A 13,743-nucleotide genomic window follows, 5' to 3' on the forward strand; every position below is an offset into this window, starting at 1 on the left:
GTTGGTGTATCTTGGGCAAGTCAAAACTGGTGTTGGAACCTAACCCTCTCCAGATCAGATTTTCTTATTGGGTTTACTCCCTACATGAGGCAGACAATGCTGGGTTACAAACTACCTGAGAACCTCTGACAAATACAGCCTAGAAATGAAAACAATCAAATGCATGGCCAGCACCTGAATTTTACACAAAAAATGTGACGTCTGGGCTAACACCTGATGAAAACAACAGAAACTTACAGGTAAATATCATCACACTTACATTGAAAAGCCTGTCATCAGACAGACTGGTACTGCTGTTAGTGTCAACATTTACACTTATGTTGAGAGGGAGACCACTGATTGTCACTGTCAAAAAGTATTTCAAATTGTTTGAAGTTCGGAATAAACAAGTCCAGACTTACACTTTAAACTCACTACAGTTTCTCACAAAAGACCATGTCATCCTATACCCTGTCAGTGAAACAACTACACACCATATCATCCTTCATCCTATCAGTAAGACAAACTACACACCACACCATCCTTCATCCTATCAATGTAATGAACTTCACATGTCATCCTTTATACTATTATACTACCAGTGAGACAAACTACACACCATGTCATCCTTCATCCTATCAGTGAGACAGACTACACGCCATATCATCCTTTATCCTATCAGTGAAAAACTACACACCATATCTTTCATCCTAGCACTGATACAAATTACACATCATATCATCCTTAATCCTATCAGTGGGACAAACTACACACCATGTCATCCTTTAACCTGTTTGTGAAAATACATACCATATTATCCTTAATCCTATCAGTGAAACAACTACACACGATATCCTTCATCCTATCAGTGAGACAAACTACACAACATGTCATCCTTCATCCTATCAGTGAGACAAACTACACAACATGTCATCCTTCATCCTATCAGTGAGACAAACTACACACCATATTGACTTTCACCAGTGTCGGCATCAGACTTACAGTGGGACATTTTCTGGATTATATTTTCCTTTCACTGTGTTTGGACACATGTTCCCATTTTCTTTCCCACCATCATGTACATCATGTAAGCCTACACATATAGTTCTATTTTGACTCAATGTAAGGGCTGAGACTGTGGTAGTTTATTTTGAACTATGAATTCAGTGAGCCTACAGTCCAGAGCTCTGCAGCAGAAGCCGTCAGGTATTGGACTTCAGATCCAGTGTTCACACATTATCTGAGTTCAACTTGGTCAGGAAGGACAAAGGGGCAGTAGGAGAGGACTGGGCCCTGCCTTCCTCTGCTGAGCCCCAGAATATGAACTCACTGCTTCTACGGCTGTAAAAGGCTATGGGATCTGTAACAGCCCAGAGTACCTTATATATAGATTCCCTCTCTATGGGATCTCTAACAGCCCACAGTACCTTATATATAGATTCCTTCTCTATGGGATCTGTAACAGCCCACAGTACCTTTTATATAGATTCCTTCTCTATGGGATCTGTAACAGCCCAGAGTACCTTATATATAGATTCCCTCTCTATGGGATCTCTAACAGCCCACAGTACCTTATATATAGATTCCCTCTCTATGGGATCTCTAACAGCCCACAGTACCTTATATATAGATTCCCTCTCTATGGGATCTCTAACAGCCCACAGTACCTTATATATAGATTCCCTCTCTATGGGATCTCTAACAGCCCACAGTACCTTTTATATAGATTCCCTCCCTATGGGATCTCTAACAGCCCACAGTACCTTTTATATAGATTATAGATTCCCCCTCCATGGGATCTGTAACAGCCCAGAGTACCTTATGTATAGATTCTTCCTCCATGGGATCTTTAACAGCCCACAGTACCTTATGTATAGATTCCCCCTTCAAGGGATCTGTAACAGCCAACAGTACCTTATGTATAGATTCCCCCTCCATGGGATCTTTAACAGCCCACAGTACCTTATGTATAGATTCCCCCTTCATGGGATCTGTAACAGCCAACAGTACCTTATGTATAGATTCTACCTCTATGGGATCTGTAACAGCCCACAGTACCTAATGTATAGATTCCCCCTCCATGGGATCTGTAACAGCCCAGAGTACCTTATATATAGACCCCCCCTCAAACCCTCCCAAAATCTGAAATTGCAACCTATAAACAGAAAAAAATATGGGAAATATGAAAAATATAGGAAAGTTCAGGTCCCTTTTTACTCTTAAAAATTTGTGGAGACATGAAATGCATACAGAAAAATAAAAGACTAAATTGGCAACTGAGAAGAATATCAAGTAAAGTCAAGTCAAGATTTTATTTCATGATGGTAAATTGAATAAGCAACAATTGCTTTTTTACATCAAGCCATCAATGAAAAAAGAAAATAAATAACTAAAAAATTAAAAAACGGAAAAAAAAGAGAAAAAATATAGGGGAGAGAGAGCAGAAACAAGCAGATGAAGAGCAATAATAACAACAAAATGCATATATATATATACAAGAATATTGTGATAAAGAAATACACAATCGCATTTCCATTTCACACACACACACACACACACACACACACACACCACTGAACACAAATTCTTGGACACAATTACACCATGCCCATCCCACCGACATGCACATGTTCCCTTGAGGATATAGTGCAAAATCCTTGTCAACACAAGCATATACAAAACATTTCACAATTAATAATAGGAATATTGGACAAACAGATCAAAATTTGTATTACTGTTAATTATTTTCAATGAGGTGATTATTCAGATTTTTCTTAAACACGTTTTTATTTATGATACTTTTCAGAGTGAGTGGGAGATTATTCCATAAATTTCCACCAGAATACAGAAAGCTGGATTTGTAAAGGTTGTTTCTTGGTCTGGGTATGCAGAGCATGTGGTCGTGTCTGTGTTCATTAGTTTTAAAAGTGTCTGCAATCTTTTTTGGAGCATTTCCATACATAAACATTATGCATGCAAACAGCTATGTTGAAGTACAGCCTGTTGTGAAAGGATAATATATTAAGTTGTTTATAGTCCATTGGGGTCAGGGAGTTCGGTTTTAACAATACTATTTTCAGTGCTCTTTTATACATACGGTGAATAAACTTCAAGTTTAAGAGGCTACAGCTGTCCCATAAAGTTGACGCATAATCGATTACTGGCAGAATATGTGCACAGAAGAAGAGCTTTCGTGAATGGACATTAAGGATCTTTTTGATTTTTGCTAGTTGAAGTATTCTATTTGAGAGACGTTTACTTGAGTACTTCGTATGATCAGTCCAAGATAGATCTTTAAGTGATTAATGAGCATACTAATCATCATACATACCACAAACTGTTAATGTTTTTTGTTTTTTTAACTCACTCAGTACGGCCAGTCCTCTCTTCTCCTCTACACAGACCCCTCGGATGTCCAGTGGGTGTCTGAATGACCCAACCCTTAGTTTCCGTCGTCAGAATTGTGATATTCTTTGTCAACATTCACGTCTTCAGTATAAGAGCCTTCCGCTTGCAATATTTTGATGATGGTAACTGGGGTGAAACGCTGTTAACGTCGTCTCTTTCGCCGTTCATATGGAAAGAGTTAAACCATACTTTTACATGCACAATATTTAATTTTAGACAACTGTTCCTTGGTCTACATTTAACGCACATTTTTCCTTGGTATATATTTAACGCACATTTCGTTCTGCAATCATTCGTCATGTCAGCAGTCAGATCTCTAAAAAAAACAACAGAGAATCAACAGCAACCATAAGCACCACAGGATGCTGATTAACATGCTGATGTAACCTTTAAGTCCAGGATTAGGGTAAAACTACCTTCACTCTGCTGACAAGATGTGCTTATACCTTCTTCGTATTGTATATCCTGCTCCATTTACCTGTGCTTCCAGCCAAGTGGGGAAAGAATCACAAAAGTAAACACGCACACACCAAAACCAAAACCAAAAAAAAACCAAAAAACAAAACAAATGAAAACAAAAAAACACCTGAAACAAAAACTAGAATCCCATCCACCCCCACCACATACCAGTAACCTCTGTAATGAAAACCAAAACTAACCTCAGCCAAAATCTTTTGCTTTTTTCTGCTTGGAAGGGAAAAGCAATACTGATGATACGAATGAGAATGAAAAAAACTTTTCAGCAAGAGAAAATGAAAAAAACCTTCATAAATAATTACTAATTATATGATATATATATTATATATATATATATAATGAAAAAAAACAAACAGAACAAAACAAAAACACCTTATAAACATAAACCAATTAAATCTACATGTGTTTGTTTTTTTATTTTGTCTGTATCAAAAAAGCAAATTCAACTTTGTAAGATCATGTTCTACTGAACAAAAAATGGTTGTCCTTTCAACACAGACACAACATATTCCCTTGTTGCTCCAAGGTGTTCCCTTGGTCCTACATCAGATCTTTCATCACAGTATAACAAAATAAAAACAAGCAAAATTTCCCTCACTTTTATCAGTACCCAAGCATGTGCACTGACTGCTATGCACCCAATATTATTTACACCAGTCTCTTCAGCTCAAATAACACATGCTTATTTCAAAACTGGTATTGTTCAACCTAGCGTCCCATAACATTTCCATCAGTTCAAATCACACAAGTGCTTATTTAAAAACTGGTATAATCCCACCGAGCAATATACACTAATTACAGGTTTTCAAACTCAGTGCTATGGTGTTAGACTCTCAGTGATGCAGTGTGGTTGAAGTGAGTGTTTTTCAAAACTCAAACCTGAACAGAAAACGGCAGTGAACGGAACAATTCTGTCTGGTCAAACCTGGCAGTGGCAAGAGTTGAAGAGTCTCTGCTGTTGATCAACCTGGCAGGAAGGTCCACAGCAGGTGGAGGTCAGCATTGGTTCCTTTTTTCTTGCAGAATTTAATTTCTTTGGAACTGGGTACAGAAAGGCTGCGGGCTGTAGCTTTCTTTGCAGAGTGCAGCTGCCTGTGTCCCATGCAAAGCATCTCCTGAGATCAGTCGGTCACCATGAAGTGAAGGGGCCAAGGCAATGAATTGTTTGGTCAGCAAAAGGGGAAATCAGCAAGAAGGGTTATGCCACACTCTCTGTGAAGTCTGTGCCAAAGAACCGGTCCCCAAAGTTTCCTGCAACACACACATCAATAGCATCAGTCAGTATTATTATGAGCGTAGCGAAATTCAAACACTGCACACACACACACACACACACAAACATATATACACACATGTGTGATCATCTTTACACAATGAGAATTAATCAATCCGCCTTGGCCAAAGGAAATGATTCAGCGCTTATAGTTTTTAGAGACGTTTGATTGGCTGAGAGCGGGCGGGCCCGTCTTTTCACTGTTAGCCGCGCGAAATTTGGCCAAGCAGAGCAAACCAATAGGCCTAGTTTGCATCAGTTTGACATGGTACAGTATATGACACCAAACAATCCCTACATTCCTTCTTTTCTTTTTCTTTTTTTGGTACTGTCTAATAATCACAATGTATCTGCACATGATCCTGCTCTAAAACCTTAAGGATCCCATCTAAAGAACATTAGTGGATTTGTTAACTATGCAATGTTCTTTTATCAGTTTTTTTTTATTTTTATTTTTTTATTCAATTCTAGTCTCTTCATGCATGTCAATAAATTAAGTTAAAAAAGGTTAATGGTCCCATGGCCTTCCACGGCAATTAGGGCAGTGAATTCATATCTACTGTGTGGCAGGTGAGACCCAATCCTCTACTTCCACCGTTTCAACCTTCCCTCACCAAAATCAGGTACCCATTCACACCGGGGTGGAGTGGGGAAAATCAGCGTAGAATGCCTTTCCCAGGAACACAGTATCAGTTTCAGTTTCAGTAGCTCAAGGAGGCATCACTGCGTTCGGACAAATCCATATACGCTACACCTCATCTGCCAAGCAGATGCCTGACCAGCAGCGTAACCCAACGCGCTTAGTCAGGCCTTGAGAAAAAAAAAAAGGTGAATAAATAATAGATAAGCTTACATAAATAAATAAATAAATAATTATTGTAATTTAAAAAGAGGTAGTAGTAATAATAATAATAATAAAATAATAATAATAATAAATAAATAAATAAGACAACAATGATGATAAATAAGCAAATAAATGTAAAACATAAAGACACACATTCACACATACACCCACACATGCATAACAGATATGCACCAAACCAGGAACACAACCATACTGCAAAGGAGCCTCTAACCCTGATCTCTGTTGAACACTGGATCACAAGTCAAATGCCTAACCGATTCTGCCACAGCACCTGGATACATCTTGGTTTAAAAGAAACGAAACATACACACATAGAGAACATGATATTTAATATAAATGTGAAAAAAGTTCAAATCTCTTCTAAGTTCTTTCATGCAAATCCACAAATATATTGCTTAAATGTTTTTTTTTTCAAAAAGCCACCAACTATACACACACACACATCAAACGCAACACAACATACACACAAGCACACACAAACAACACAACATAAGCAAACACAGAGAACACAAAGTTTTGAGAGAGAAAAAAAAAGAAAAAAAAAAGAAAAAAGAAAGAACCTTCCAGGGATGCTGAATCTATCCTGCTCACTTGCAGAACTTTTAGGCATCCACTGATTTCTCCTAAAACGAGGTTTTGAGAGAGAGAAAAAAAAAGAAAAAAAAAAGAAAAAAGAAAGAACCTTCCAGGGATGCTGAATCTATCCTGCTCACTTGCAGAACTTTTAGGCATCCACTGATTTCTCCTAAAAAAAAAATTTTTTTTTTTAAAAGTTTTGAGAGAGATGAAAAAGAATGGCAGATCACTCACCTATGCCGGGGAGAATGTGGAATTTCTCATTGACCTCTTTGTCCACAGCAGTGGTCACTATCTTCACCTTGGGGAAGGCATACGCCACTGAGTGCACACCTGCCAAAAAATCAAATCAAATGATGCCATTTTAAGCCAAGATGACCACAAAGGGGCCATTTCAGCGCTGCATACCTGTCAGTTCCAGTTGAAAATGTTAAAGGGAATTTAAATAATGTTAAAAAGACCAATCACCCACGTCTTGCTCTGTCCAGGTAAAATTAGAATCAAATTAACTCTTTTACCATCAAGGTTCTGTGTGAAAAACACTTCCAAGCACCAAATAGACTCGATGCTCTTAGTTCAATGCTCTTAGTCACACAACTTCATGTCAAAATAATACAATGGACTTGTTCATTTCAAACTTGGTCAGGGGGTGAAGGTTAGTCATTGTTCTATTATGCAGGGGAAGTTTGCTGCAGCTGTCAAGCTTTGTTACAATGTGATCAAGTCTTTAAGATGACCCCTTGATGTCCACTAAAGTCGCCAGTGGTGGTGAACTGCCTGGTCAACTAAAGTCACTTATGGTGCTGAAAGAGTTAAACTTTTTGAAAAAAAAACAAAAACAAAACAAAAAAAAATAACACCCATAAAATGACTAATTTACCCACATGTTTCTTTCCATGTAAAAATAAAATCAAGTTTAAATTCATTATTTCAGGAACTGAAAAAGAGTGTCTTGGGTGTGTGTGGGGGGGGGGTGTGGGGGTAGGGGGGGGGGACGAGTGGGGGGTGGGAGGGACATCCCAGAGCTTGCCAACAGCAACAACATGAAAAATGAATACTCAACCCTTTCAGTGCCAAGCCTATTCTATGCTCAGTGACAGATATTTGCCAAACAGATGTTTGGTCACAGAGAGTAAACCATGCGTTGACACCAATGCTGCTGGGCGTGGTTCCACCACCCACACCCCCACTACCATCCCCTTCACAACTCCATACTCTCAACCCCCCTGCTCCCAACACCCCCTTCTCCTTAACCCTCCAGCCTCTTCCCCCACCTTCACAACTAGCCTCTTCCCCCACCTTCACAACTAGCCTGTTCCCCCACCTTCACAACTCCAGCCCATACCCTCAACGCCCTGCTCCCAGCACCCCGAGTTCCCCTCAACCCTATAATCCTCCCTTCCCCCATCACAACCCCCCTCACCAGACTCGGCCATGAGCAGGGAGCAGAGAGTGATGTTCTCCTCGGGAACATCGTGATCCAGCAGCACGCGGATGGCCATCATGGCCGCGGCCCCCGTGGCCACAGTGGCGTCCATCAGGAAGATGTGGTAGTCCTTGATGTCCTTGGGCAGGCGCAGGTAATGCAGCTGTGGGCAGGGAACAACATTCACAGCTGTGCACAGGATTACCATTAACAAAGAGTTAACACATGCACACGCACACACACTCACGCACATGCACACACACATGCACACAAAGACAGACACATGCACACACACAGTTGTTACACTTTATCTTAAAATGTAATATTATCTTACCTGAATGTCTTTCTTTTTACATAATTGATGTGTGCATGGTGATCAGGGAAGGGTGGGTCAGTTACTCATTCTGTTTTCTCTTTGATCTTTGCTGGTGGGCATTTTGAGCCAAAAGATAATTTCCTTTTTTGGTTGAAGCAGTCAATAAAGTATTTTGAATTACTGAACTGAATTAACACACCTGTGAACAGAAACAATGTTTACAGCTTGGAGTGTCAGTTAATGGCTTCAGCTGTGTAAAGAATACAGTTAACAGCTGTGTGAATGGTAATTTACCATCGTGTAAATACAACAGTTTACAACTGTGAACAAGGTCAGTTAACTGCTGTATAAAGAGAAAAGCTTACAACTGTGTAAAGGGTAAGTTAATCGCTCTGGCTGTGTAAAGTTAACAGTGAAGTAAATTTGAAATGAACTTACTTTTTCCTGTTCTTTATGTTTACAAAGCAAAGTTGGCCATTACAGTACAAACACATACACATTCTTCAAATTTAGATCATTTGTCTCAAAAGTGCACCAAAGTCTGTTTATCTTCAAATGCATCACAATGGTATTGTTGATGTTTTTGTGGATGGGTGTATATATGTGTGTGTGTGCACTTAAATGCTCAGGAAAAAATCATAATAAACCAATAATGTACATATGCGTCTAAGACAACATCTAAGTTGATACTCTCAACATAGCATGCGCATGTCTTTTTTTTCTTTATCCGTTGTATGGGCTTCTGTTCTTTGTATAATGTAATAACTGAATAAAAAAAGATGTTTTTTAATGCACCATAATAGGCCTGTTTTGCTTAAAAACTGCTTAACCTCTGCCCTGCTCCATATAAACAATGTTATCACATTTGGGCTGTTCCACCCAAGATCTGATGGAGAGTGGGATTTAACACAAAAAACAACAACAAAAAAACAACAAAATCAACAACAACAACAACAAAACAACTGCAACTAGAACCCACAATCTTCCATTTCCCAGTCGGGCAACTAGAACCCACAATCTTCCATTTCCCAGTCAGGCAACTAGAACCCACAATCTTCCATTTCCTAGTTGGTGTAACCACAGGGCTACAGCGTGCCCCTCCTCCCCAACACACACACGCAGAGATACACTCACACACACACACATTTTCACTCACACACACACACACAGGGCACACTGACCTCAGGTTCCCCAGTGTCAAGGTTGGTCTGGATGAGGATTTTCCCGATGCTGACATCCTTGCTCACCTCACGCAGAGCCTGCTCCATTGTCTCCCCTGCCCTCAGGATCGACACGCCTGCTATCTGCACCGTCACACACACACATACATCATCATCATAATAATAAAGGTGTTTTTTAAATTTCATATGTAATCTGTTTATATCTCTTTATTTTCTGCTCTATGCAGTCTTGATCACTGGACATAACACGACATGGCTTATATGACTTATGCTGTGATGGGCATACTATGAATGCGTTTTCTTGCTGGAATGTGAGAACACAGACTTTGTGCTGTTCTGTGGAGGTAATACATATGTTGCATTTTTGTCAAATGTACAATATCTCCTCTAGAAACAATAAAATATTTTGTATATTGTATCTTTATGCAAGCTTGAATTCTTCAAGAGGAGTTCTGCTCATGGTTTGACGATATGTGTATATAAAATCTCTCACACTGAAATCCTTCCAGCATCACTTCACTCACCTTAATGTCTGACAACTTCTTCCCTGAATATTCATATCCCTGAGGTGTTTCAGCATTCACAGCCTGTCAAAAATAACACCCTGCTTTAGTTAAATTCAAAGTAAATACATGAATCCACCGTACATAAATCCATCACATACTTTGTGACAACATGTAATAATAAGCATCAACCATTCCAACTTTGTTTAAAAAGAAAAAAAAATTACACACTGTATTCCCAATGTGACAGTCTAAACAATTATTCTTGCACACTGACAATTTTGAATTAACTATTCTGACTTCACTTCTGTTCAAACACCAATGCAATATGCTGATTGGTGGAGTGATGGCCCAGAGGTAACACGTCCGCCTAGGAAGCGAGAGAATCTGTGCGCACTGGTTCGAATCATGGCACAGCCCCCGAAATTTTTTCCCCCTCCACTGGACCTTGAGTGGTGGTCTGGACGCTAGTCATTCGGATGAGACGATAAACCGAGGTCCCGTGTGCAGCATGCACTTAGCGCACGTAAAAGAACCCACAGCAACAAAAGGGTTGTTCCTGGCAAAATTCTGTAGAAAAATCCACTTCAATAGGAAAAACAAATAAAACTGCACACAGGAAAAAAAAAAAAAAAAAAAAGGGTGGCACTGTAGTATGGCGACGTGCTCTCTCTGGGGAGAGCAGCCCAAATTTCACACAGAGAAATCTGTTGTGATAAAAAGAAATACATATACAAATACTGTTGTGTGTAGCCATGGTCACTGATAACTTTCTGATTATGTCAGATTTCTTTTAACCTTTGTTTATCGTGTTAAAACACCAGTACCCAAACCACCACATGACTAGAGGGTGGTGAAGGAAAACAATCTGACGTGTCGTTTGAACCATGTTGTCTGCATATTTTCTAGGCAGATGTTATCATTAGCTGGATCAGCATTTTACATGTGTTCACAGCTCACTGATCTGCTTCAGTGGGAAATGAAAGAACTGGATGACAGTACTGGGAGTATATATGAGTGCATTCCACTTGTGTTTGTCTTTTTTTTTTTTCAACATTTTGAAACAGGCACACAATGAATAACTGCAATGCTTATTTTCTTTACAAACAACAAAAGACAGAACAGAATGGAAAAAGAACATGAACAGACACACTTATTGTTGTACACACCTTAAAAGACACAAACACAAGATCTTGTACACACCTTAAAAGATGCAAACACTGTTGTACACACCTTAAAAGGCACAAATACAGTTGTATGCACATTAAAAGATGCATATATTGTACACACCTCAAAAGATACACACACTGTTGTACACACCTTAAAAGATGCACACACTGTTCTAGAGACCTTAAAAGATACAAACACTGTTGTACACATCTTAAAAGACACACATACTGTTGTACACACCTTAAAAGGCAACAAAGACATGGCACATTCAAACAGCAGACGCATCAGCCTTTTAGAGTAGAATATGAATTCATCCCTGTTTGTTTCTTGGTTTCTGAAACAACACAACACATGATAATACATATCAGCATAATGTGCATTTATGCACCACTTACCCTTCTGCTCTAAGCAAGTTTAACAATACATGTGGTATGAATAAATCACATGAATAAAATTAATATTATTAAGATTAAAAAGTTGCTAACAATCCTATTTGAAAACAGAGTAACATCACTGACAACTCTCACACATCAATTACACACACAAGTACACCAAAATGGTCTGGGGGAAAAAAGGACCTACGGTTTAACTCACTCAGTACGGCCAGTCCTCTCTTCTCCTCTACACAGACCCCTCGGATGTCCAGTGGGTGTCTGAATGACCCAACCTTTAGCTTCCGTCATCAGAATTGTGGTATTCTTTGTCAACATTCACCTCTTCAGTATAAGAGCCTTCCGCTTGCAATATTTTGATGATGGTAATTGGGGTGAAACGCTGTTAACGTCGTCTCTTTCGCCGTTCGTATGGAGAGAGTTAAACTATAAATGATTAAGTTAATGAAGGGGCATCTCCTCGACTACAAGCAATGTCTAAAATTACAACCAGTTCTTAATTAAGAAAACTGAGCAGAACAGCTGTGTCCTTGTCTAATCAAATCATGTTACTTTAGCCCAACAAAACACAGAAGGCTCTAAATATTTGCTCAAAAACAAAGTCTGCACTAAACATAACTTAAGTGAACCCTCCCCCACCAACCTTTTTTTTTTCTTTTTCAACAAATGACAAGAAATTATCCACTCAGCAACTATCCTAAAACCTGACTGTATAAATCCATGTATAAAAGACAACAGACCCAGAAACACACACATAATCAGAACCAGGTTATTTCATAGTCTCATTTCAACACACAAAAGTTTAAACATGGTCTTTTAAATGACCCTGTTATGGTTCTTTACACATAACCAAAAACGAAAGCCACCCAGTTCACAAAAATTAAACTTCAGGTGTTTTCCTTCCTCACCTGATAAAGGTATGCAGGCCATGCACCTGGGGTGTTTTCTCCAACACGTGCAGAGAGTTGGGCATGGGGGCGTCCTTGTATTCCACATTGGCCAGCTTGTTACGCAGCTTGAAACCTCTCTGCAGCACACCACACATCAGGTCAAGTGGACTGGTATTCTAGTGGAAACGCATCGCCCAAGAAAGTAAGAGAATCTGGGCACACAGGATTGAATCCCACACTCGCCAGTATTTACTCCCCCTCCACTAGACCTTGAGCGCTGGTTTGGAAGCTGGTCATTCAAGTGAGACGATAAACTGAGGTCCCATGTGCAGCATGCACCTAGTGCCTTATAAAAACCAATGTCAGCAAAAGGGTTGTCCCTAGCAAAAATTTGTGGAAAAATCCACTTTGATAGGAAAACAAATGCACTTGCAGGCCGAAAAAAGAACAATGGAAGAAACAATGGGTGGCACTGCACTGTAGCAACATGCTCTCCTGGGAAGAGCAACCCAAATTTTACACAGAAAAATCTGCTGTGACAAAGAGTAATAAAATGTCACATTGCTTACTGAGCTTGTGACAAATGCAATCGCATGTGTGCTTCCAAAAACACATGCATGTCCATCAACATGGCACATCATGTCATCATCCTCGATTCCTGACAGACATGCAGGAATGTCATGAGTACATTATGCCATAATAACAAAAGATCTCATGTTGGCAGTGTGATCAGTATGACAAAGTAACCAATGAAATTTGACTGAGAATTAACATCAAAGATAAAGTGGTGCGAAAAAATGACATAACAAAATCACAGAATGACATTACTCGAAATTGTAGAACTCCCAAGGAGGATCAAGATAAGGACTGGTGTTCAGCATCTGGTTTATCTTATCCTTTTACACAGCGAAATCATGTCATAAAAAAAGAAATACATCAAATACAAATTCTCATTCTGTCTCAAGCATTTTATATATTCTTTTAATTGTACGCATGTCTCCTTCAGGGTGCCTGCAAATCTTCGTGTGTGAATCAGAATAGCTGGTAGTTGGTGAGAACTTCTAAAAAAAAAAAAAAAGTACCCTAAAAATAGTAATGCGGTTTGTTTTTGTTTCTTTCTTTTTTATTTCTTTCTTTTTTTCAAAACCTGGAAACAGCATCTTTTTTTTCTTTTCTAATATACAGTTTGGTTTTCTCTCTTATTATTGAGCTTTGGAACTGCACTTGCCACTCTTGTAACATGTACCATTAACCATGAAAACAAAGGCACACAAAATGCTATGTTTT

At 39.1% G+C, this 13,743-nt stretch overlaps 1 protein-coding gene across 2 annotated transcripts in view; it reads right to left on the bottom strand.

The window, feature by feature from the left end:
* LOC143280160 (uridine-cytidine kinase-like 1) overlaps window positions 1–13,743 on the bottom strand; it is a 30,505-nt gene that overhangs the window by 3,377 nt on the left and 13,385 nt on the right. Inside the window, exons 7-13 of one of the 2 annotated variants that reach the window (XR_013054998.1) lie at window positions 12,475–12,593; window positions 11,415–11,508; window positions 10,026–10,088; window positions 9,502–9,624; window positions 8,002–8,167; window positions 6,813–6,911; window positions 4,790–5,115 (exon numbers count right to left, since the gene is read on the bottom strand). Coding sequence is in view for 1 of the 2 variants with exons in the window: in XM_076584744.1 (XP_076440859.1) it covers window positions 5,063–5,115; window positions 6,813–6,911; window positions 8,002–8,167; window positions 9,502–9,624; window positions 10,026–10,088; window positions 11,415–11,508; window positions 12,475–12,593 (717 nt within the window). In the remaining variant the exon portion in view is untranslated. Of the gene's footprint in view, window positions 1–4,280; window positions 5,116–6,812; window positions 6,912–8,001; window positions 8,168–9,501; window positions 9,625–10,025; window positions 10,089–11,414; window positions 11,509–12,474; window positions 12,594–13,743 lie in introns of those variants that run through there. The other variant, XM_076584744.1, reaches the window with a different exon arrangement.

Source organism: Babylonia areolata, chromosome 3 (genome assembly GCF_041734735.1).
Source record: "Babylonia areolata isolate BAREFJ2019XMU chromosome 3, ASM4173473v1, whole genome shotgun sequence".
NCBI lineage: Eukaryota > Metazoa > Mollusca > Gastropoda > Neogastropoda > Buccinidae > Babylonia > Babylonia areolata.